A 24,419-nucleotide genomic window follows, 5' to 3' on the forward strand; every position below is an offset into this window, starting at 1 on the left:
ATAGCATGTAATCTTTCTTTTTAAGGTAATATGTCAAAAATATGTTAAACATTGGTTCTTACACACACACACACACACACACACACACACACACACACACATATATATATATATATATATATATATATATATATATATATATATATATATATATATACACATACATACATACATACATACATAGATATAGATACATACATACATAACATTATACAACATTCAGTAATCATCTTTAAGGTGGGTTCTTTTGTTTATTTTAAATTACGTCCCCTTTTTACACTTAGTTAAGAATATATATATATATATATATATATATATATATATATATATATATATATATATATATATATATATATATATATAGTACAATATTATTATTTGTATTAAAATAGTAATTCTGCCTTCTATTGTTAAGCATTCTTCTATAAGAATCCAGGGATAGCACTATTCGTTCTTTCTTGTATATATATATATATATATATATATATATATATATATATATATATATATATATATATATATATATGAAATGAGTTACTTCATAAAATAATTTAATTCTGAAACGGTAATGTTGATTTAAACTGTTAGTGCAATCATTCTCGGTCCTTGTCAAATAAGATAATTCCTTTTCAGGAAAAGGACCGGTCCTTTCCGTAGTTGATACCCACCATTTTCCCTGACTGGTTGCAATTCCATTTTCTCATGGTACCATGTTAAATAGCAGGGAACCAGCCATGAATTAATGCGTTGCTGTCTTTTTGTGTTCTTTTTAAATTGTTTACTTTTTTAATAAGAATATTCCTATTACATAATATACTCATTTTCCAATGAAGGATTAAAATAAAGTAAAATGTCCGTATGCGAAAATAACAAAGAACAACTGAATTTACGTTCTAAAATATTAAAACAGAAGACCAGTCTAACACAAACATAAACAAAACCACCCATGCTTTGTGTGCGAAGTTCCAGCACAAAGTTCTTTGTAAAGTGCAGCGATTATTATAGACACTTTTTGAAGGTTTATTTCATACTTTTGATTTAACAGACGTTTTGCAAACCCAGTTTGCAAACATGAAGGTAAATAAGAGGCACTGCTGACTTAAATTTGCATCCTTTTTTAATGGGTGGATCTGGTATGATCATTTTGCAGCCTCTCTCATTGTTTTGTGTTGCTTTCGTATCAGTGTTTGAAATAACGGAACGCTGAAATTAATATTTGAACCAAAATTCAGAAGACCTATCAAGTGATGACTTGCCAGTTACTTAAATGCATGTCAACTTGGTTTTGTAGGCGCAGTTTGCTAAAATATTGTTCTAAAATCTAATGCTATACCGAATTGCTATGATATTGTGTGTCTTAAAGTTTGCGACCGGCGAATACTTAACTAAAACGCTTACCTTAAACATGTTATATATGTCTATTAATTTTTGCTTTACACAGCTATCGGGCTTTTCTGCGCATGTAAGGTTTTTGACACCAGTATTGACACAAAACGCATACCGAATTCGACCGATTGAAAAGTGGCAGTTATTGCCAGAACGTTGTTCAAAATAATACTAATTTTGGACACATGGCATACCACCCCTGTGTTTTCATGACTTGCAATATATCAGCCTATTCTATGCACAGCTTTGAAAAGATGTAATATTTATGCATTGGCTATGGAAATGAAATGCATTACTTTTTTGACTCTTTTTGACAGCATGTCAGTCTAGGAATTCGTTAGGTTTATAGCTGGCAGTGCTCAAAGAAAATAGTTTTAGACACAACTCCGAGGCATATACACAGGCCCTGGGCTGGTGACTTGAATAAACTCACAAACCCTGGCAGAAATATCACCAAACCACACTCCAATTTCAACATGCCCAATTATTTTTCCTATTTTAATATTGTCACACAATGTTGCAATAGCTACAGTTTGTATATAAATTCAATATGGTTCAAATGAGTTTGAAGGTAATGTAAGTGTCATTAGTGTTCATTGCTACGCTGGCATGCTTCATTAAGTAAAACTCCATCAACCAAGAGTTCTGAAATTTTTTTGGGTGGGCTTTTACATGTGAAAATTATAAGAGATGACCCGTTGTCAGTGACTAGGATTTATGCAGAGAGAACAAATAGAAATTTTGATTCAATGAAGACAAGTAGTTTGAAATACACCTGGATATTGACAACTTACATTTGTGTTTTACACTCCACAATGTGTTAAATAATATACATGCATATGAAAAATCAATGAATTCGAGTATTTAATCATGTAAGAAAATTAGTGTATCTGTCAAATCCTGTTAGAAAACACCAGTAATATATATATATATATATATATATATATATATATATATATATATATATATATATAAAATGGTAGTCATTTGATCCTTATCCCATTGTCAACAAATCATTTTTCCTGAAAAAATTCACTATGATATTTATTATTCTAGTAGTACATGGCTATATAGTTGTTTATATGCTACATATACGTGTACTTAAATTGGCCTACAGTTTGGTCAGCAAGAGACAACTACCATGATGCTGAGGTTACCAAGGGGATGAGAATATTCATAGGGAAATGAATACGTGAACAAATTAAAAAGTTTCACATTTTTATGAGTTGTCCCACATTCATTTAACTTGACAGCCAGATATCTGTTGTTTCAAAATATTGGGTTTTATACCACCATTGGTATTGATTGTAAGCATGAAAACAGGAAACTTTAACTGCACAGTAAATATGTTCCGATGACTATGAATAATGAAACAATGCCTTTATTTAAGGTTGTTGCCAACTTTCTTTGATCAAAGGTATTCAGCTTGCTTTGATGAAGTGTTATTGAAGGTGCCACTAAAGCTGCTCTTTGAAGGACCAAACAGATGCCTGTTTGTTATTGCTGCCTCAACATTAAATAATTCTAAAACATTGACGGAGACCAAATTTGTTTTTCATTTGCTTAGCATATATATACATAATGATCAATGCTTAAAAGGTAATCTGGTTTGTTCGCAGTTTCAGCAAAACAATTTTTTCTGGTACATTTTTCAAAAAGGAAAAAAGTTGCCATCATCTCGTTGATTGTAGCACAGAGTACTAACACCAGATATCAGCATGAGCAGATTATGATATAACAATGCTATGTTAGGGTGCTTTGTCAATATGAACAAAGGATTTGTTTATGTAATGATAGATTCCAGTGCAAGTTTATATCTAATTTTGTGGCTTCCTGTCATGGTGCCTTTGAATTTATTTACTCCAAACCCAAGACTATATATACAATTTTTAAGCACCAAAAATATTGTCAAAAAGATTGCCAGGTGGTATATTTTGTTGCCAGTAATGGAAAAAAATTGCAATTTACAACATTGCTAAAGCCCAGCACGATTCCTGACAGTTGAACACTATTCTGACAACTGAAATGATCATGATTTACATTCTAAATACAGTGATCCTGCTATAACACAGTAGTTGAGAGCCATAGAATCTGAATGTGTTATAAGCAACCAGGTCAGTTAGCTGAAGAAATGTTGCATGTACCCCAAAAAATTTGCTAAGGGGGAGGGAGGTAATAAATGTTGGCAGTAAATACATGCTTCACTGGCATATTTACCATCTTAAATCAATGCATGTTAAATGGGAAATACACTTGTATTGAAAACAGAGAAGGCATATATAATATTTTACTTTATTTAGAGAACCACGAATTGGTAAATATACGTGTATACTGTTAATATATACATGTCTATTGTATAGCATGAATAGAGTATCAACACCGTGTACTTATCCACAAATCTCATCACATGCAATGAATCCACAATACAAGCAATTCCATCGGAAATATGCACACACAGAGATTTAAGATATTCAGTAATTTTGTCAAGGTCATATAGGTCTGAATTCAGTGGAAAAATATAGCACGATCATGTAACGAATGATGAAGCACATTTACATTTCGGTAAGTCCCAAGTTGGTAAAAGTTAGTTTGCATTTTAAGCCGCCATTGGTAGCGGTCTTAAGCATAAACTTATTCCCTGCAAAAAGGAACCTTTCACGGCACAGTAAGCATGTTCCAGTCACATTGGAAAATAAAAAAATCCATCAGATTACATGGCTTTTATTTAAGTTTGGTACTGACTTCCTTTGCAGAAAAGTTCTTTGTTTTTATTGAAAATTGTAGTCGGCTTTCTTTGATGAAGAGTGCATGCATTATTGAAGTCACCGCTAAAGGACAGCTTTGGAGAACCAAACAAATGCCTGTTTCTTATTGTGGTGGCAACATCAAATAATCGTATTGCATGATTGAGACTCCTTTTTTTTCTCCATTTGCTTAGTACGTTTTCATAACAATCGGTGCTTCAGACGTAATGTTTTCTTTTCAAATTTCAGCAAACTATTTTATCTGGTTAAACTTTAAAAAAAGGAATTGGACGTCATTTGGTTGATTGTAGTTACTGTTCCTCCCTGCCTATTGAATAGACCAACAAGTAAGATGTTTTTTGATGTTGTGTTTTTTTTACATTTGTGGTAGCGGAGTGATGATACCTTCCAGGCATGTGTCAGAAATTTAACAAAGGGTCATTGGACGATAGAGACACGTGTTCTGGTCTGATGACAAGGATTAGCACAGAAATTTATGTGCAAGGTGTGTCATGCTAAAAGTAAGATTTTGTACTCGCAAACCCCCTGATACTGTCGTATATCGAGAAAACACAATTTTCAATAATCTTTAAAAAAAAAAAAAGGGCTTAAATTTTAGTATATGCCCATTACACGTAGCATGTACAAATGGAAAACAGTCATGTGCTGATGTAAAACTATCCCTTTGGCAGTGTAAATGGTAGCATGTAAAGGAAAAGAGGTCAGGTGTAAATCATATTACCTAACTGGCTGATAATAGCTAGTGAGATGTGCTTGAGGGCTCCAGTGGAAAGCCATTTGTGCTAATTTACTTAGGTATGATCAGGAAGAAGAAAAAACCATTATAAGTAAATCAAAGAGATGCTACATGCATATACAAGAACAAAAGTTATTACATATTATTGTCCTGAATTTGAATGTTTAAGCCTTATGTATTATATACAAGTTTGGCAATGTTTCTTTTGAAGTTGCATTTTACTATAAAGTGTGACCCCGCTATAGCATGCTCCATTATAACATGAATTCGTATATAACAAGGTCGTGGTGTGGCTCCCAAAATTTTATATACATGTATTTTTCTTGTACACAGAAAGAAAAATCTTTCTAAAAAGCATAAAAAAACATCAAAACTTTATCATCTTGGGGAAGAGATCCCACATGAATAATACAAAACAATTGTGGTGTGATCCTGAAATTTTATATGTATTTTTCTCATACATGAAAATATAGTTTTTCTTCTTAAAAGTACCAATAACAACATGTAAACAATTATTATGGTATAATGTAGGACTTTGCCAATGTCGCTAACTGTGATTTTTTTCCCCCCTTACTAGTGGCAAAATATACCATCTGGTAATTTTTTTACTGCCAACATTGTTGGCTGTTTAAACATGTATATACAACCATTGGTTTGGAGTGGAGAAATTCACAGGCCCTATGAAAGGAAGCTGCAAACTTGATATAAAATGCACTGAAATTTATCTATTGTCACATAAACAATTTCTTTGTCCATATTGACAAACCATCTTAACAGTGCATTGTTATATCATAATCCGCTTATCTTGACATCGAGCATGAGTACTGTATGTTGTGAGACGTCCACTTTCTTTTGTTGTTGACACTTCTGGCAGTGGAGATCAACCAGATGAGGCATTATCTCATAATCTATCTTGCATTGGATTTTTGGCCACTTGCTAGTAATCAATATATTTACATAGACTGACATTTGTATGTGGATGGTAAGTAAAATTCCTCTTATTTTCACTCAGAAGTAAATCCTTCAGAACACTGTGCGAGTACAAAATCTTACTTTTAGCATGACACACCTTGCTTCATTCTGATTAAAATCAGATCTCAATTTCACATTGCACAGTGGTGATCTGACTTGGATCGAGCCTTGCTATGGCAGGTATGTCAGCATCTTGAAAATACATTTCATCAGTGTGATAAAAGTTTTATCAAGCAAATTATTTTTATTTAGACAAGTTAGAGTACAAGACATGTCCAAACAAAAATTAGTAAAATTCAACATTTTATAAAAAATAAGCTATTATGTTGAAGGGAAACAACAAAGAATATTATGTACATGTAATGTGTTTTTAACGACTTGTTTATGAGAAAAAATTACAAAAGAATATAGAAACAGACTATAGTCCAGGGAATTTTTTGAGAATCAGTTCAAGTGGCAAGTTGACAAGTTGAATAGCAGACAATAAAGTAGGTGTGGGACAACAACTTTCAGAATTAGAAACTTGGATTAAGATGCAGTATTGTTCTGAGGTAAAAATTTCTATCTTTTGTATAGTGTATTTATTTGTATGATTCTAAAAGATGAATATTAAATAGGTTTTTATGGGTTAGAAGTTCAAGAATGTCATTGGGTGGGTCTTCATGTGGACATTTAGAACTCACATTTTCATGTTCATTTAGAGTAGAAATATGGGATAATTTTGTACACTTTATGAATATCGCTTAATTAAAGGACGATTGTTCTTTCTTGAAATAAATTGGATTTACGACCAAAAACAACACATGATCCAATGTTTACAGAGATTGTGTATCATTGCGCAGAATTACACAACATGCAGAATAGGCCAACGTGGTGGTATATTAATATACATTCAACTTCCAGTTTAAATCGAATTACTGCTGGAAACAATTGATAAGCAAGTGCCATATGGATTACAGGTTATGCAAAGGGAGTTATTCTGATATAATGGTAATGCTAACAAAAAATTATGCTTTTAATTCTGGGAACAAAGCTTAAATCAGTCTGAAAAAGGGATGGTACTTCCATGGCACTTGCTCTGCCACCTATGCTGTCCAACAGAAACTTATAAGAGAAAATGAAATGTATCTGTAACCACCCATGATGTGGTCAGAGGCTCTGGGATTGTCAGTGAGAATGGACTGCCAACATCAGCATGAAAGTACAGTTGACCTTGAACTGTTTAAACAATGAAAAGTAATAAATCATGTACAACAGAATTTTAAGGTTGCGAAAGCCACCAGCAACCATCCATACTTTACATTTTGACTTACTTGCTATCACAGATTCAATCTCTTGGTTCTTGACAAATATAGTAATTGTGATGTGGCTCTTACATAACATTATTGGCCATTATCAGATGACAGACTGGTTAAACAATTTGTTACAGTGATAGTGGTTTTAAGAAGATATAGATTCTGTTTGAGAACATGGGGTACGGCCATTATTAGGAAACAATGATATTTATGGGTGTATTTTTAAATAGTATACTTATCAGCAATTTCGAGAATTTACCAAAATTAACTGGTAAAGCAGAGTAACCTATGGTCATTTAGTGTAAATAAGATAAGTACATGATAGGTGGTGTTATGCAGAAAAAAATACTGAAAAATCCTAATACCACAATACCATCATCATAGGAACTATGATCATAATGGATTTTACAATGGTGACCAGGTACTAAAGTAGGTTAAAAAAAGAGAGGTCTATTATAGAAAAGAACAGGGTAATACAATTTTTGTAATGTGTGTTGTTTTTATTGTGACATAACAGGGTGTGACATCCAATCCAGTTTTTGTACTAGATCAAACCTTTAGGTTGATCCAATCAAAAAGTATCACATGCATTACCATTGATGTTTGCTACATTTTTTGAGTTGTGTGGATAATTGACCTTCCCAAGGAAGATTTAAATATGAGGATCCAAATAAAGAGTATAATTTCCATTTAAAAATATTGTAATCAAATTATAAAAAAAGTGACACCCATTACTGAAATAGTACAAAATGCTCTCATGACCATTGACATTTACCGTAACTGGCAGGACACTATTTGTTGGGATACTATAAATTAATTTTTGAAGTAATTTTTTTGTGTACTGTATGTTCTCAGACACATATTATTTTTTAGTCGTAAGTTGTGGGACACCTTATAAATCATTTGAAAATTATGTCAGAAAATGCACTCCAACTTAAATTATATTTTAAAATATATAAAACTGTACTCTAATCCACTGTAGCATCATCTCAATACAACCTTTTCGTGCACACATGATCCATTCTTTCAGGACATGAATTTGTTCATGATGTGAAAAATTGTAGTTTAAGGCATCACATCTCCTGAAGCTGAAACAGCATTGACTAAAGCCAGATTTTTAAAATCTGCACCAGTCGTGCTAATTCTCACACATTTAACCCCCATCTTTTCATCAGTCCACCCAGCAGTGAGATCAAAGTACGCTAGAATTTCATCCATGTTAATGATCATATTGTCAGCGAATTCATCTTCTCTTCTGACCTTCACAAATTCATCAGATGATTTTATTTTCTCCAAATCTTCTGGGCGGTGCTGGATTATCGATTTCCTTGCATGTTCCACTGTTTTAATTTGTTTTCAAAATTCCTGTGAATACCAGTGGAAAGGAACCAAAGTTAGCTTCCATATCTCGGCTGACTTTCTTTATTTAAAAAAGAATAAAATAAATAAAAATTGGTACCCTTAAAATAATTCAAAGTTGGCTTCCGATGTCTGCTTTCTTTGTAATAAAATAACCTTTGTATTGATATCCTTTAAAAAAAATCGGCTTAAAAGTATCCAAAGTTGGTTTCCGAGGTCAGCTTGCTTTATAATAAAAATAACCTTGGTCTTCGATGTCCAGCTGGCTAGTTCAAACAATGAGTTAACTGCTTGCTGTCAGTTGTGTTTATTCACCACCGGGTCTTCTATTTGCTTGGCATCTGTAGTTATAATACAAATGGGTATTAATGTTTGCAGGTGAATAGAATACTCAACAATAATGTTTTATAACCCATTCTAGCAATAGGATTGTCCCTTGCACCCAAGTGAATGTACTTTTAAATAATGGTTTTTATTTTGTTAGATACTCTCATACAGTTGACCTGGATATAATTCAGTCTTGGTTATTTTGCACCTAACACCATGTCATGCATGAATGGCAGATGTCTTCAAGCAATCGGTTGATTACTTTCCTCTCCATTGTGATTTTATTGGATCCAGTTTTCAATTGGATAACATATTCAAACATTTGAGAACAACCAAACAAGATTTATTTCTCAATGTTCACATCAGTGACCTATGTGTCATTTGTTATCAGACATAAGTGATACCCCTCTGCAGTATGGGTGCCTATGCTACATATACAGGGTTCGTGTATATATTTTATTCTTTATTGTTCATGGAAAAAAGGGGAATAAATGATAACAATGCAAGGTTTGTTTCTTTTATTTTATTATCAATTAAGTGTTTTATTTATCTATTTTTTTGCAATGTGCAGTGGGTGGGGCAGCACAAATTAAACATTTATTTCATTTTTTAAGTCTTGGGACATATCACCATAAGTTCTAGGAGAGGAAAATAGTGTATTATTTTATCCTGTCCCAATGTATACGGTATGGTACTACATTTAAATTCACCCCCAGCTTAGTTCACCCCGATCTCAAGTCTGCAATTTAATGTTGCTGATAAGTTTTGTATCTATTTTGCATTTCTACTTAGCATTCTTAAACATATCCCATGACACACATTTTGAACACTATATGCAGGTTCTTTTTGTGACAACTTAAAAGCATTAGTAATTTTGGAAAATCATATTTTTTGGTGGAAATCAGTTCATTGTGACTCATAGTGGATAGATTAAGATGTATTGCCTCCATTTAGAGGTCTGGAGTGGTCTAAAGTGCTCACCATTATGGATCACTGCCATTTCACCTCTGAGGTTTTGCTTTTAACTTCCTCGACAAAGAAAATATGCAAGTATTAGCTGGCTGTCAGTTGAAAATAAAAGACATTGAAGCAGTCTGTAAAATGATTGCTTGGATTATTTAGTCATAAAAATAAATGAAGTTTCTTGTATTCTACCAACTTTTGCCAATAAGTTGATAATTTATTGCTTGATATGTTCCCACATAAAGAAATTTTTCATGAAATACTCTGTAATTGTTAACATGTTTTTGACAGAAAACATCTTAGCATGAAGGGTCTAAAGGCTTGTACAATGGATGTTGATCTGTCTTATGTTGTTTTCAATGGTACTAAAAACAGAGAGACCTTGAACTGTCTCCTTGAAAAAATGCACAACAAAATTTGACGAAAGCATCCAGGCATAAATGCCTTTCAGTTTTGGACAAATGATGATGTGCCATGAAATGTCTGTGATGTGCCATGAATTATCTATGATGTGCCTTGAAATGTGTGATGTGCCTTGAAATGTCTATGTTGTGCCTTGAAATATCTGTGATGTGCCATGAAATGCCTGTGATGTGCCTTGAAATGTGGATAAAAGTGCAACACAGAGAAACATTAAAGCAATTGTCATACAGTAGAAGCTGTCTTGAAAGACCACCCCTTCTGCCAAAAACTAATGGTCTCTAAAAACAGGTGGTCTCTCATAACAGGTCATAACTCTATATAGTCAATAATTCTGTGCATGGAGATCTTGGTCTCTCAGAACAGGTGGTTTCTCATAGCAGTGGTCTCTCAAGATAGGTTTTACTGGACCAAGCTGCAGAATACGAAAAATTTTTTCCAGAATGTATCCTATAGCATCATGTCTCTTGGCCAGCTTTATTTGGCAGATGCTAACCAGGTTAGCAATCTCAGGCCCCTTTGGCCTCTTGTTAACAATACAAGAAGATTTAACATTACAGTCCAACCTCAGTCACATCTCATAGACATTATTTAATTCTCTTGATTTGGACATTATAAGAGAAGATGCATTGTTTCATGCCTACCTTGGATATATCCTGGTACTTTATTCACCCGACATCCACTTTGTGTTGAAAAGCTTGCAAGGAGTTTATTACCAAAATAACAGGATTGTATGTTCTGTGCATTTATCATAAGAGAGGTCGCAAAAATTTACATTATTGTGCTGGAGAATGGTTGTTTAGATATATTATCATGCTTTTTTAAGGATTCCAAAATCCATTTTCTTTGAAGTTAGCAGTAAAATTAATTGATACATATACTTTTCCTATGACATGTTGTGAATGCATTCAGGTTAATGAAGCACAATGTAAAATCACAGCTCTGGTGTATTATCAGTTATAGTTGATAGTTACTATTTAAGGAGAAAGGAAAGTACAGTGTACAGGTAAACCTATCAATGAAGAATTTTTTTATATTATTGACATGTAGATTGTTGTAGATAACTGTTTTCAATTAAAAAGATATTTTGCAATGGTATCATTAGAAAATTATAAGGAATAATTATAAATACGAACATATTCAGATGCTAAACAAGCTAAAAAGAGTCTGTAATGTGGACCAACTTTTTATCTGCATCATGATAAAATAAACATTTCACATGAATTCTAATTTTTTTCTCTGTAATTTTCAGATTCAGATGGAAGGATTCCACAAGCTGCATGATGACTTGGAGAAAGTCATTGAAAAGGAAGACTCCACAAGTTCAGTCACCTCAGACTCAGATGAAACTAAACAACAGTTTGCCTCATTTAGGGAGAGACTGAAGTACATTCTCTATACCCACAAATTCCAGATTATCATTATTTGTTTAGTGGTACTTGATTGTTTGCTTGTCATATCAGAGCTCCTCTTAGACTTGAAAATACTACCATCATCTGAAGACAACATTGCTCCCCACATACTGCATTATGTCAGTATTGGAATACTCGGCCTGTTTATTATTGAGATTCTTGTCCGACTGTATGCCATTAGACTGGATTTCTTCCGCCACAAGATGGAGCTGTTTGATGCAGTGATAATTATCGTATCTTTTGTTCTGGATATTATTTTCAGAAATACCAAAGGCCCAGAAAATGGTGTAGGACTTTTGATTGTGCTGAGATTATGGAGGGTGACACGCATTCTTAATGGCAAGTGTCCTGTGGATTTGATATTCATTATATTTCTTATTATCTTTGTTTTTCTGTCCATCCATTACACCATTGTTAATTTTAACATTAAGGTCAATTTCTCATATATGTGTGGTTGCAGGGTCATAATGTTTCATGCGTGAATGCCTTGAAAGTGCAACCTCTTCATGAAAAGTGCGACTTAAGTGACTTTGACTAAGTCTGGATTACAGGGTGTTCATGTTTTGTTTGTTAACACTTTTCTAGTTGGCCACAGACAGGTCTATTCTAGAATCAAGAGTTTAGTGTTAGTGGGGGACAGATCCTTCCACTTCAATTAAAAACGAGATGTTTTAGATATTGGTGGATTTGACAAAGGTAAATAAAGGTAGGTCTTTCACATATTATGCAAATGTTTCATGTATTTAGTAATTTTTGTGTTGAGTTTTTGTAGAAATTTGCATAAAACTCGAAGTCACACATCCTAGGCTAGATGCTTTATAGGTCCTGCTGACCCATATATGTTCATGGGCCGTGGCCAGTTTATTATTTTTTTAGAGTTTTTAATAATCAGTTTGTATGGCCCATCCAGGGCAGTACTTCTTCAGATAAGTTACCTGATCATAATACCTTAGGAGAACTACTGCCTTGCGAATCCAGCCCAACCAGGCTAAAACTTGTTAGCTAAAAGGCAACACCTAATCTGCTCACATAGGTGGCAGTTAGAGTGATCTTCAGTTTGATTCAGAGACTGATGCCAAATCCCTTGCATAATCCAGGCTTACAAGATACATATCTTCAGGTTCCTGCGATTTTCATAAAAAAGACACTGTTTGCCAGTTTGGGGCACTCCCTTTTGGACTCAACATCAGTGCCTGGGTTTTCACATAATTCATGGAGCAGGTAATGGCACATGCTTGGACCACCTCCATGGGGGCAACATCAAACTACCCTGGATGACAGACTGCAAGAACATCATATGACTTAATCCGACCTCATACTGTTAGCACTTGGGTATGACTCCCTCAGAAATGAGCTTTGAGAAGCAGCATAATGTTGGCTTCTTTGCTTAAACAGGATGATCTCTCTGCTCGAGGATTCCTTCGCCTGCTCAGTTTGCATAATCACCTTAGGTTGCCTGTTTGTGTGCCCGTTACAAATAATTCCATTGTCACAATGGAGGTAGAGTCTTTGCCCTTTGGACCAACCTTTCACAATCTGCACAAATATGAGTTTTCATCTTAAAAGAGGGGCAACCTCAATGGCTCATGTTGGGTATACCTTTGCAAGTACAACCTCAGGAAATCACAGTCTGTACTGATAGAAGCACAGAGGGCTGGGGGCACATCTCCTTCCTTCATTCCAGGAGGCCAATGGCCTTATCCCCCCCAGGATCATAATTTACGTTATCAACATTCTCAAGATGAAAACCGTTTAAAAAACTTGACATTAGTGGCAGGAGGAGCTACATGGAAAGGGAGTTCTTTTACTGTCTGACTACTTCACTGTGGTGACTTATCTCAAAAGGAAAGGTGGAAGTCCCCAGACCTTTATCTTCTTGTTTGGGATTTTCAAAAGTGGTATTGTCAATGACAAATCCATGTTCAAATTTGTCATATTCTAGGTTGGATAAATGTATTAGTGACTCACTGATTCGGAAGATTCAACTAATCCAAATGGAATGGTCTCTTCATTCCTCAGTTTTAACTCAGATATGGCTTGATGGGATCAACCAGTGATGGACCTATTGTGAGCAGGTGGAATGCCAAATTCACAACATTTTTCTTGCCTGTACCAGATTCAAATGCTAGGGAAGTTGACGCTCTTTCCATCGATTAGAATGGCCTTGACACATGTTTATTCATGAACACCTCTGATTCCCAAGGTGATACAGAAAGCAAGAAAATAATAGTGTCACCTAGTCCTGACTACTACACTAAAATGGGAAAAATCATGGATCAATGTCCTCATCAGTCTCACAATGGGAATCTCAGGCAAATGTACATATTCTATCATCTGATCCATCAACCAGGACATTCATCCAAATTGAGTGTTGCTGAACCTGCATGTCTGGGTCATATTAAGCAAGTCCTCAAGAACAAACATTTCTCACAAATAGACTGCCCTCAATTTTTAAAAAAAAAACACATCAGAAGATGTTGGCTTTGTACCCAAGGTGGAATCTCTCATGGGTACTAACCTGTCTGAATAAGACACCATGTGAACCACTTTCAAGGGCATCTCTGGCACACCTTTCATACAAGACCTGCTTCCTCACTTCTTTAGTTATGGCAGGCATATTAGCAAAATACATGGTCTGTGAGTTGACCGGAACTACTTGTAGTTCCAACAAGATGGTTCAGTATCACTCATAATGGCCCCTGCTTTCATTGCAAAGAACAGACTTCCAGTCATTGGGCATTGGTAGTGAAAGTCCTTTCTGGACTCTATATCTCAAGGTTGTCCACAGGACCTAGTCCAAACACAGAAGTGTTAATTTAGAAAGTCTGAGCTGGTGCATCAAGGTAGATCAGGCCTCTTATTTCTCAAAGAGAGAAAGGAAGACACATCAGCACAGACACACTCATCCTGGATATAATGGGTTATTCATTCAGCATTTTGGGAAATAACCCCAGATCAAATGAACTTGCTATGCATTTCAGCTCACAAAGTTAGGAGAGCCACCACAAGCATTGCATTTGAGCAAAGATTTCCCTAACATTATCTATGCGATAGAATGAAGTCCATTTTCTCTAGCTTTTATCTCAGAAATCTTTCATTTTAAAAGGCTCAACTTGACCTGGTGCAGCAGGTTACTTACTGATGTCATTCAACAGCTACATGGCCTCTGAATTTGTGGGAGGGATAATTTATCCTTTCAAAGCTTTTCCCTGACATGGAGTCTGTTCTCCAGTTGGGTTATTTAGAAGCTACGTCACAGTCCTTAGAGGACTGGAGAGGGCCTCTTTGGGGTTAGGGGATCGAACTCTCACCACCTTTTACCTATTTTCCTAAGGTATTATGATTGGGTAAAGTATTTGAGGAATAAACCATTTTTTTTGGTAGTAAATACTTACCCATTTATTATACACATACACTCTCTATAGTTAATATTGACATAGAAAACATGCCTTCTGCTCCAGTAGTAAATATTCACAAGATTTGATGCCAGTCCAAGTACCAAGGGAAGATCACTCTAACTGCCTTCTGGGTGGGCAGATAACTTTTAGCTTTTCAGCTAAATATTTTTGCCTGGGAGGGTTGGATTTGTGAGGTAGTTGTTTTTGTTGTAGGGTTTAATGCCATTTTTCAGCACAAGGTAGGCTATACATTTAACTGGTGGTGGAAGAACCATGGGAAACCCTGGGAAGAACCACCAAACCACGAGAAGCTACTGGCAGGCTTTCTCATGTACCCACATTAACCGTTGTGAGGTAGTAGTAGATCTCCTTAAGTTATTATGAACAGAAAGTATTATTGAAGAAACATATTTTACTAGAAAAAAATGGTTTTTCATAGAGCACAGGCAACTTTGACAAATCACATAACTGTTGGATCTACAAATTTTAAGCTCTCAAGAAATGTTTTTTTTTTTTCAAGAAGAAGCTCTTTTTTAATGGAAGATTTGAAGTAAAAACCATAATAAATTATTTAATTTTCTAGATGTAAAATAACCAATCAAAAGTTCCCTAAGGTAGCAGACTGGTAACATCTGAAGACAGCAGTTATTATTTTGGATTTTGTCTTGGTGGTGTTATATTTTTGTATGAAATACATTGAACTCATCCTTAGTGAATTATGATTATAAAAACACATTTTTGACTATAATGAAATGCTGACTTAAAGACCTTATTTATAATAGTCCAGGGTTCTCCAGGATCCACATAAAAATTTGCATATTTTAAAATTTTTTTGTATGAAAATTACAGAATCCAAATTCTTGGTATGCAGAAATATTTATGGTGAACTTTTATTTGATTTCATATAGTGTGTGGGTTAAGAAACAGAATTCAGGTAATTGTAAAATGATTATATGAAATTGCATAGACCAGAGATAAGGAGACTCAGAAACCTGTTTTTTGACATTCAGTGCATTTTTGATTTGATTAGAAGACTAATTAAATGCATATGTGTTTTAGTATATAACTTTAATAAGCACCACTCAGTAGACTTTAATCCATCATGCTTTAAACCCTTTCTGTGATGCAGGGAGAACTTGCATTTTATTGTGTATCATATTTATAAAAATAGTGTCAGAATGTTTGGATTTGAGTTTGTTAGAGAAAGAAGAACTCCCATGTTAATTGCAATAAATTATTATAAATGGGGTTTTTATTGTGTCATGTGCAGATGTACTTTCATTTTGAGTGAATAATAAATGTGGTCTTTTCCAATGGCAGTCTTGCATAGTTTGCTTGGTGCTAAGTGCACAGCTGCATGTGTGCCTAATTCATGTTTGGCAGTTTGCAGGAGGTACTTGGACTCATTACCAAACATTGCTGTTTTAAGTAAAGTGTTGCTGGTATCACCTTTACATTAGTGGCTTATGAACAAGGTTTTTTGACACATAGTTGAATGAAGACAATGGACCATCGGTATTTAAAACAAAAAACTGTAATGAAATTGAGGAGGGTGATGATGGAAAATTCCAATCTTCACATATTTGATCCAAATTGAAGAAATTTGTTAAAGTTTGTTTATGGGAACATTGAATATAGCATGCTATGTTGCTTATTGTGATTACTTCCCTTGTTTTAGTAAATTTATTTATTTAAAATGGAATGAAGCTAACTAAGAGAAGATATTTGCTTGAAATGAGTTGATGATGTACATATTTCATAGAGTGATTGAAAAATTCAGTATTTTCTCAAGAAAAGTGGCAAAGTTTTTACCCATGAAATGAAATATACCCGTTTCTCAGAGCAAGCAAATTTCTATATATTTGTACAGAAAATATCAGTAGAAACATAATAGCATATTTCAAAAATTATTTTTAAAAAAACAATGCACACTATTGAATTTGGTTGCGATGTTGCAATACTTAGCACTGGAACAAGCAAGCATCCAGAAATAGCTCATATTTTTGGGTCATAATGACATCGATGTGGCAGAGAAAATATTTATCGTATTTCACTCCACTGAAATGTTACTATTATTTTTCTTGGCAAATTCAGTAATTCACTGCCTAGCATAAAATAAAATAAATTATTGCAGGAAAGAAATTATAAACTTTTTCTTGATTCCTTCAAGTTACACTCAGAATTACAGAATAAATCAATGGAAGGGACTGATTGCATTTACGGTCATGTTGGGTCAACCTTCCAAGAAAATTTTAATTGAGTTTACAGCGATTGATGAAGCAGGTGTTTATATATATTTATTATAAGCCAAGAAATCTTATCACAGGCAGCCATGAGTGAAGTGGATTTTGACCCTTGGCTCTGGACATTGCCAAACGTTAGTCAGAGTTTTTATACTTAATGCAATCAAAAGTCAGATGAGTTTAAAATATAGGGATGTTGACATCAGATTCATAATAATTATTCCCAGATAGTAATGTTAGTCTCTTATTTTGAGTTGCAAAAGAGATCACTATTGAGCCAAGTGGTCTAAAGCACTGCCCGTTAAGGATCACTGCCATCTCACCTCTGTCTGCGTGAGTTTGAGTCTCAGATTCGGCCAATGTGGGTATGTGAGAAAGCTTGCCAGTAGCTTTTCATGGGTTGTTGGTTCTTTCTGGGGTTTTCCGGGGTTCTTCCTCCACCATTAATACTGGCTGCCTATCATGTGCTGAAAGATGGCGTTAAACCCTATAACAACAACAAGATCACTATTGATATATTAATTGAACACAACTTGGTAAAATGACATAATGCTATTTTTGTTTCAACCGTCTGCAATAATATGAATACTGTGAAACATTTCTAATCATTATCAATTGCATATATGATTTTTTAGTCAGGCCAGCACTAAATGCTGTTTACAGCTCCAGGTTTAAACAATCTACAGAATCTGATAGTGACATCATTTATGGACCAACTTTTTTATTTCATGTTAAAGTATTTTGTTTTTACCCTTCAGAGTCCTTAAACATTGACTGCAGAACATTTATGAAACTTTTTGTGTGTGAAACTCTATGAAATGATGTACAGTGATATTTCCCTAAGCTGTCTCCTGTATCCTAGGTACCGCTGGATGCTGGCCACATGTTGTGGTTCTTACAATGCCATTATAATACTAACTTAAAAAGTGCTCAGATGACATGGATATTCCTGCCAATATGATGCAGTTGAATGACCAAGTTTTAGGTCATCCAGAGTGCCTTTATGTCAGATGTTGTTATATACCACCTATCAATTTTCTACCCAAGAATGAACCAGAATTTTATCATGAAACTCCAAAAGTAGTAAAAACAATACTTTCATTTTCAGATTCCATATTACCATTTTATTAAACAAGGCTGGAACTACAATTTCCTGGTTACATCTGAACGAAAATGAATAACTGTGCCATAGCCTCACTTGACACAAATGGAAATGAATAGCATTTTCTTTAACAAATCCATACCATCATGTTCCATCAATTTGTTCAATGTTACTTTAAATAACTGTCAGAGTAATGCTGTCATCCCCATGACAAGTCTCTGTCACAGTCTTTCACTAAGTTCTGCCAAAAACAGTCCAAATGCTATGAATCTGGCTTCAGATGGAAACTGAACTGCTCCGGTGGCCTAGTGGTTAAAGCGTCCGCCTCGGATGCGGGAGAGTTAGTGGTTAGAGCGTCCGCCTCGGATGTGGGAGGTTATGGGTTAGATCACTGATCGAGTCATACCAAAGACTTACAAAAATAGTACTAACAGCTGTCTCGCTTGGCGCTCAGCATTAAGAGGTTAGTGTTTGGACTGGTCGGCCTGGTGTCAGGATAATGTGACAGGGTGGGACATCATGCTACATGTCTGCGGCATGATGCCCCAGTGCTAGACATCACTATAAACTACCACATTGCAGACATCGTAGTGATATGACTGAAAAAAACTGTTAAAGTTGCGTTAAAAATCCAAATCACATCAGATGGAAACTGTCCTATTTATTCAGCTGTTATATTTTCTGGAATACAGAATTTAATAACTGCTCAATAACTGTAAATCAAATCTGCTGCCTGCATGCATTCAAAAACCCCGTGTTATTGACAGTGACAGTAGTGAAATTGAGTGACTGTTGTTACTCATGCTTCATTCATAAAACTGATATTCATCCACATACCAGCTGTTCAAAACAATGGAATTTTATTTTCGAGTTGAGATGAATTCCATAACAGGATGGTTGAAATCATAAGGAATTTCGTTTTCTTTGGTTGCATTTTGGGATTTTATCAGTTTATCTGAAAATGTATAGGTATATAACAAAAATATTATCATAGCAATTCATTCCTGAATGCTACATCATGTCTTTGTTGTCAGCATCTGAAAGGGATCATGACTCAAAGTTTCACTTCTTGTAATAATCCATTTATTCTGATTCTGACAACTTAACATGATCTAGCAATCAAGATTGCATCACTTTGATAATAATATATATTTATTGAGCAGAAAATGAAATGGTAAATTTCTTAGTAAAGTAAGATCAACCAGATCCACATCTCCAAAGATATGGCCAGGAAACAATGAAAAGCAAACCTATGGTTTTCTTAATGTAAAGCCTTGTACGAAATTTGGCAGTGGTCCATGAAGAATTTTAAAAAGTTCTTGATTAGAAATTGCATGGCAGAGTTAGCCGTGGACCATAAGTCCATTAAAGTTTTGAGGGAGGACGGTAACAATTCAGTTGATGTGGTTTGGATTAATCAAACCACTGCATGCAGGTGACCTCAATAAAACGGCAATTTTTTTGTTGCTTGAACAGTGTCATGTTTAGAGAAGTTTCTTATTTGTCACGTTTAGAGAAGTTTCTTATTTATCACTGCGAACCCTTTATGTTAACTTTGAATGATATTTGACATGTAGACCTATGTTATAATTGTAGCAGAACAATTTTGTAAATGTTAAATTTATTTTCAGGAATCATTTTGTCAGTCAAGAAACAAGCTGAGAAAAAAATTCAGAGAGAACGTAGACTACGGGATGCATGTGAGCAGGAACTGACAAAATACAGAGAATACTGCATGGCACAAGAAAAAGAGAATGAGGCTTTGCGTTCCCTTCTGCGTAAACATGGCATAAGTGACGTAGTTCCTTCAGAAATTCCTGTGCCTGTCAGCAAGATCAGTGTGGTAGCTGAGGTGAACCAGCTACCTGAAAAGACTGCAGTCAACAAATTGGAGAGAGATGAGAAAAAGCAAGAAGTTTCTTCAGCAGCAGCAATGTGAATTACATTTTAAAATTTGACTCGTATCATAAATTTGGTTACAGTTTAAATATGCATGAAATATATGTAGTTTATCAATAGTGCAATTTTATATCCATTTATTTCCAAATACAATACAGTGAAATAATAATGTAATATATATTCAGTTTTTTTCATAATTGTGTACATTTGAATACCATGTTTACCCACTTATAAGACGAGGCCAACTGCAAACTGCACAGACCTGGAACTACCATTAAATAATATGCTGGCAGGTCTGGGTCTGTACAATTTGTTTGGAATACTCAGAATACTCAGTAGAAGAAAAAACATAGACCCTGATCTGCAGGTGTATTCATTATGTTACAGAAGATCAGGATCTTTGTTGCGGGCAGTTTAATCGACTTATAAGTGAGTATATTCTGTAAGTTTATGTGCAGTTTCTGGAGGACTTCCTCACTAAAGGATATTACTTTATAAAAAGTCCCAAACTAGGGAGGTTGTTGGGATGGGACAGAAGTACTAATTCCTCACCGTCTAACAGGAAATAGTCAAAATCCTTCACCCTATTGTATATGGTGAGAGTTTTTATTTAGTGTATTTTATTAAAACAATTTCTTCATATTTGTATTCAGGAGATAAGAAAAAGTTGGAAATTTCTATTTGTATCTTTTTTCCTTTTCAATTGTGGTAAATATACCCAACCCTGGGGGTAAATTGGATGCAGCAGGCTCAGCTCTTCTTTGTTGAATTGTATGTACTGTTTGTTCATATTTTAATCAAGCTAGTGAATTCATTCAAAGGTCAGAACTCTCAATAGGGTGAATAAGAAGCAAATCAAATCAGGTCCAGACATTTTCAAATTGCTACTCATCTTCAAGAACCTTCACCTGTTCAATGATTCTATTTTATTGTGTTTGTTAATGCAAAATCCATTTATCCTTGTGTACCAACCATATCTCAAAATGATTGGGTTGTTCCTTTAGCCAAGTCGGGACCGCACAAAAAAAACAGGTGTGAATAGCATGTGATAATCTCATTTTTTGATTTTATACCTACTAATGATCTGACCTTGATGTTTGAGCTAGGGACTGGACTGTTGTATGATAAGGAGTTGACTTAGGTAAAGTTGCCTCGGAATATCTGTTGTTGTTTGAAAGTGTCATAATGGGTAAAGATACTGGCCACTGATTTATTTTTTTCCCTTAGGAATGCTGTAGCATTCACATTTATTAATAGACTGAAGCCAGTTTTTCTGTAATGCTGCATATAATTAAGCAGTTGGTGATAAGCATGTACTCTGCACCTATTGTTTAGAGTTATGGCCCATGATCACCTTAGAATAGGATTAAACCTTGAGAACACAACAGTAGCAATAATTTTACCACTGACTTCATCAAAATTTGCTGTGAAACTTTGTCTTGACAAGAGCTAGGAAAAGTTTCATGATGAGCAATTTGGTATTTGATATTTCTAACAGTTATTGGCCTTGATAGATTATATTCCAATGGGTTGTGAACACTCTTGGATTAGCTTGACAGTGTCCAGATTTTGACCTTTGATTGGCTTAGAATAAGCATCCCACCAGCCCTATCCTATGAAAACTAGTTTGTTCAGCTTTTAGGTTGATTTAGATGAAATTGGTTGTGAACTTCATCTCTGCAGGGTTTCAGAGGCAATTGGTGACTGAAGAGCTGAAGAGATCTGTTTGCTGTTTGTATTTTTGTCACAGTTCATAAAGTGGTCATTGATGTGTTGTTGTGCACATTAAGACCAACCACATATTTTCTCAAAGAAAATCTACCATGTTTATTTGTAGCTGATAATTTCTAAAAGCCATTACTCTTGCCACTGTATTGTGTCCTCTAAAAATTGTCCAAGTCCTTTTTATTTTCACTTGGCAAAAGAATAAAAGTAAACATTTATTTCTTGTTTATTGCATATTTTTATCACACTTTGTAAATGACTGAATCTCTTACCACATTATAACAAATTACTCTTGCTCACAGACGAGGTCATGGGGAGAGAACTGAACCAATCTTTTTTGGGAAAAGTGTTTCAGAATCTCCACAGATCAGATGTGTGCTTAACTTATGTTGTTATAATTGGTATTGATATATAACAGAAGATTTATATGAATGTTTATAAGACTTAGAAGGTCCTGTAATAAGAATTTAATGAATGGTCGTAAAAGTATTGTTGTGAATTATATTTTTCTTTTACTTCATTTAAAGTTGTTGGACAGTACATACAAGGTAGATTGACTGTTTGTCACCCATTTATGTGTAGCTGCTACTAATTTACACCCAGCTGTAGAATGCCCGGGTGTCGAAGATATAATATGGTTCATGCTTGTGTGTGCTGTGGAATGCTAGATTCAGATTGATTTTTGACTGACTAAGTTGCAGTGCACGCTATACAAAAGGAGTCACATGCAAATGACAAATTTGCTATACACAAATTGACCTAAGACCCTTAATCTTTCGTTTGATGTTGAGTGTTGTTGAGCCACACACACACACACACACACACACACACACACACACACACACATATATATATATATATATATATATATATATATATATGCAAGTAATACTTGTATTGCCAGAATTGCACTTGACAGGTGAATGCATATGTATATGCATTCACCTGTCAAGTGCAATTCTGGCAATACAAGTATTACTTGCATTGCCAGAATTGCAGCAACATGTACTACTGAACCACCACTCTTGTCAACACTGTAAACATTGGGGCAACACTTACTGAACCAGAACACACGTTGACACTGTACACATGGGGCAACACTATTAGTGAAACACAGTTGTCAACACCCAACAGCAGGAGAGTTAGTGACAATTTTGACCTACTAACCTAAAAAGATGATGCGTAGAAAATGTCAGATTTGTATTACTTTCTGTATGTTGTTGTTATTGTTGTAGGGTTTAATGCCATTTTTCAGCATAAGATAGGCTATACATGGTGGCCAGTATTAATGGTGGAGGAAGAACCAGGAAAACCCCGGAAAGAACCACCGACCCACGAGAAGCTACCGGCAGGCTTTCTCGTGTACCAACGTCAGCCGAGCCTGAGACTTAAACTCATGCAGACAGAGGTGAGACGTCAGTGATCCATAACAGTGACCACTAGGCCATTCGGGGCCACTCTTTCTGTATGTAAAAATTAGCTTATTTGTATGATGTTTCACTTATCAAACACAGACTTTCAGTTTTCCAAGCTAGTGGGGCTTAGGGATTGACATTCATTGCCTACAACAACATGGCCAATCCACTTTCATTGTACTGTACTAATTTATTTGGACTATTAAATGAAGCAAATAATATGATAGTTTAGTGCACACATAAAACTGCCTTTGTTAATGCATTTAGCATCTGTTATCTGAATGTCAATGAATTTTTCAGTTACTTTGACCAGACTTTTGTCCCCTGAACATAAAATTTGTCAAGTTATAATTTTTAAAATTATTTGATTATTCCATTACTGTGAAATCATTTATTTGCATGGGTATAAAAAAATTGTTAATGGCTCTATTAGTAGTGTTTTAATTTGGGGACTGGGGAAGATTCCTAACATTTCTTTGTCAGGTTTTAGAAACAAATAATGGTAAATGCTACACCAGCACAAAATGTGCAAATAAACAGTACCCTAGCCAAAATGATGATTTATTCTCATAAAAATTGGGCATTTTGGGACTTTGATAATACTTTTCTTAATGCTTGCTAGTTCTGATCTATTTTACCGAATCTCTCTTGTCATCTATTCTTGCATATATGTTTATACAGTTCATTTAGGAAGAGTGCTTTTTTCAGTTCAGATGAATGTTTTTTTTATCAGTATTTGCACTGAGTGATAACACATCTTTTTTGATAATATTTTTGATTCGTGGAATATAATTATATTATTTTTAATCTGAGCATGTGAACAAGTTTGCTTGATTGTTATTCAGAATAGTTTTCATTAGCAGTAAAATATTTTGATGTAACACTCACCAGTATTTATAGACAAGCTTATAAGACTGCTCCACTCATAACAGGCAAGCAGATAAGACTGCTATGAGTGTGCAACAAATTCCTTTGTCCATTAAGGTTTTTGTGGCCATGTCG

General features: G+C 34.7%; 1 protein-coding gene across 1 annotated transcript; it reads left to right on the forward strand.

Moving 5' to 3' along the window:
• The first annotated feature begins 740 nt into the window (after positions 1-740).
• LOC149777168 (voltage-gated hydrogen channel 1-like) lies at positions 741-22,220 on the forward strand. Its single transcript, XM_089941868.1, has 3 exons — positions 741-1,077; positions 11,476-11,974; positions 20,010-22,220. The coding sequence occupies exons 1-3, from the start codon at positions 1,072-1,074 to the stop codon at positions 20,315-20,317; spliced, it is 813 nt and encodes a 270-aa protein (XP_089797994.1). The 5' UTR covers positions 741-1,071; the 3' UTR covers positions 20,318-22,220.
• Positions 22,221-24,419: the final 2,199 nt, after the last annotated feature.

The sequence above is a fragment of the Sinohyriopsis cumingii genome, chromosome 18 (genome assembly GCF_028554795.1).
Source record: "Sinohyriopsis cumingii isolate HCF-2022 chromosome 18, ASM2855479v2, whole genome shotgun sequence".
Taxonomy (NCBI): Eukaryota; Metazoa; Mollusca; class Bivalvia; order Unionida; family Unionidae; genus Sinohyriopsis; species Sinohyriopsis cumingii.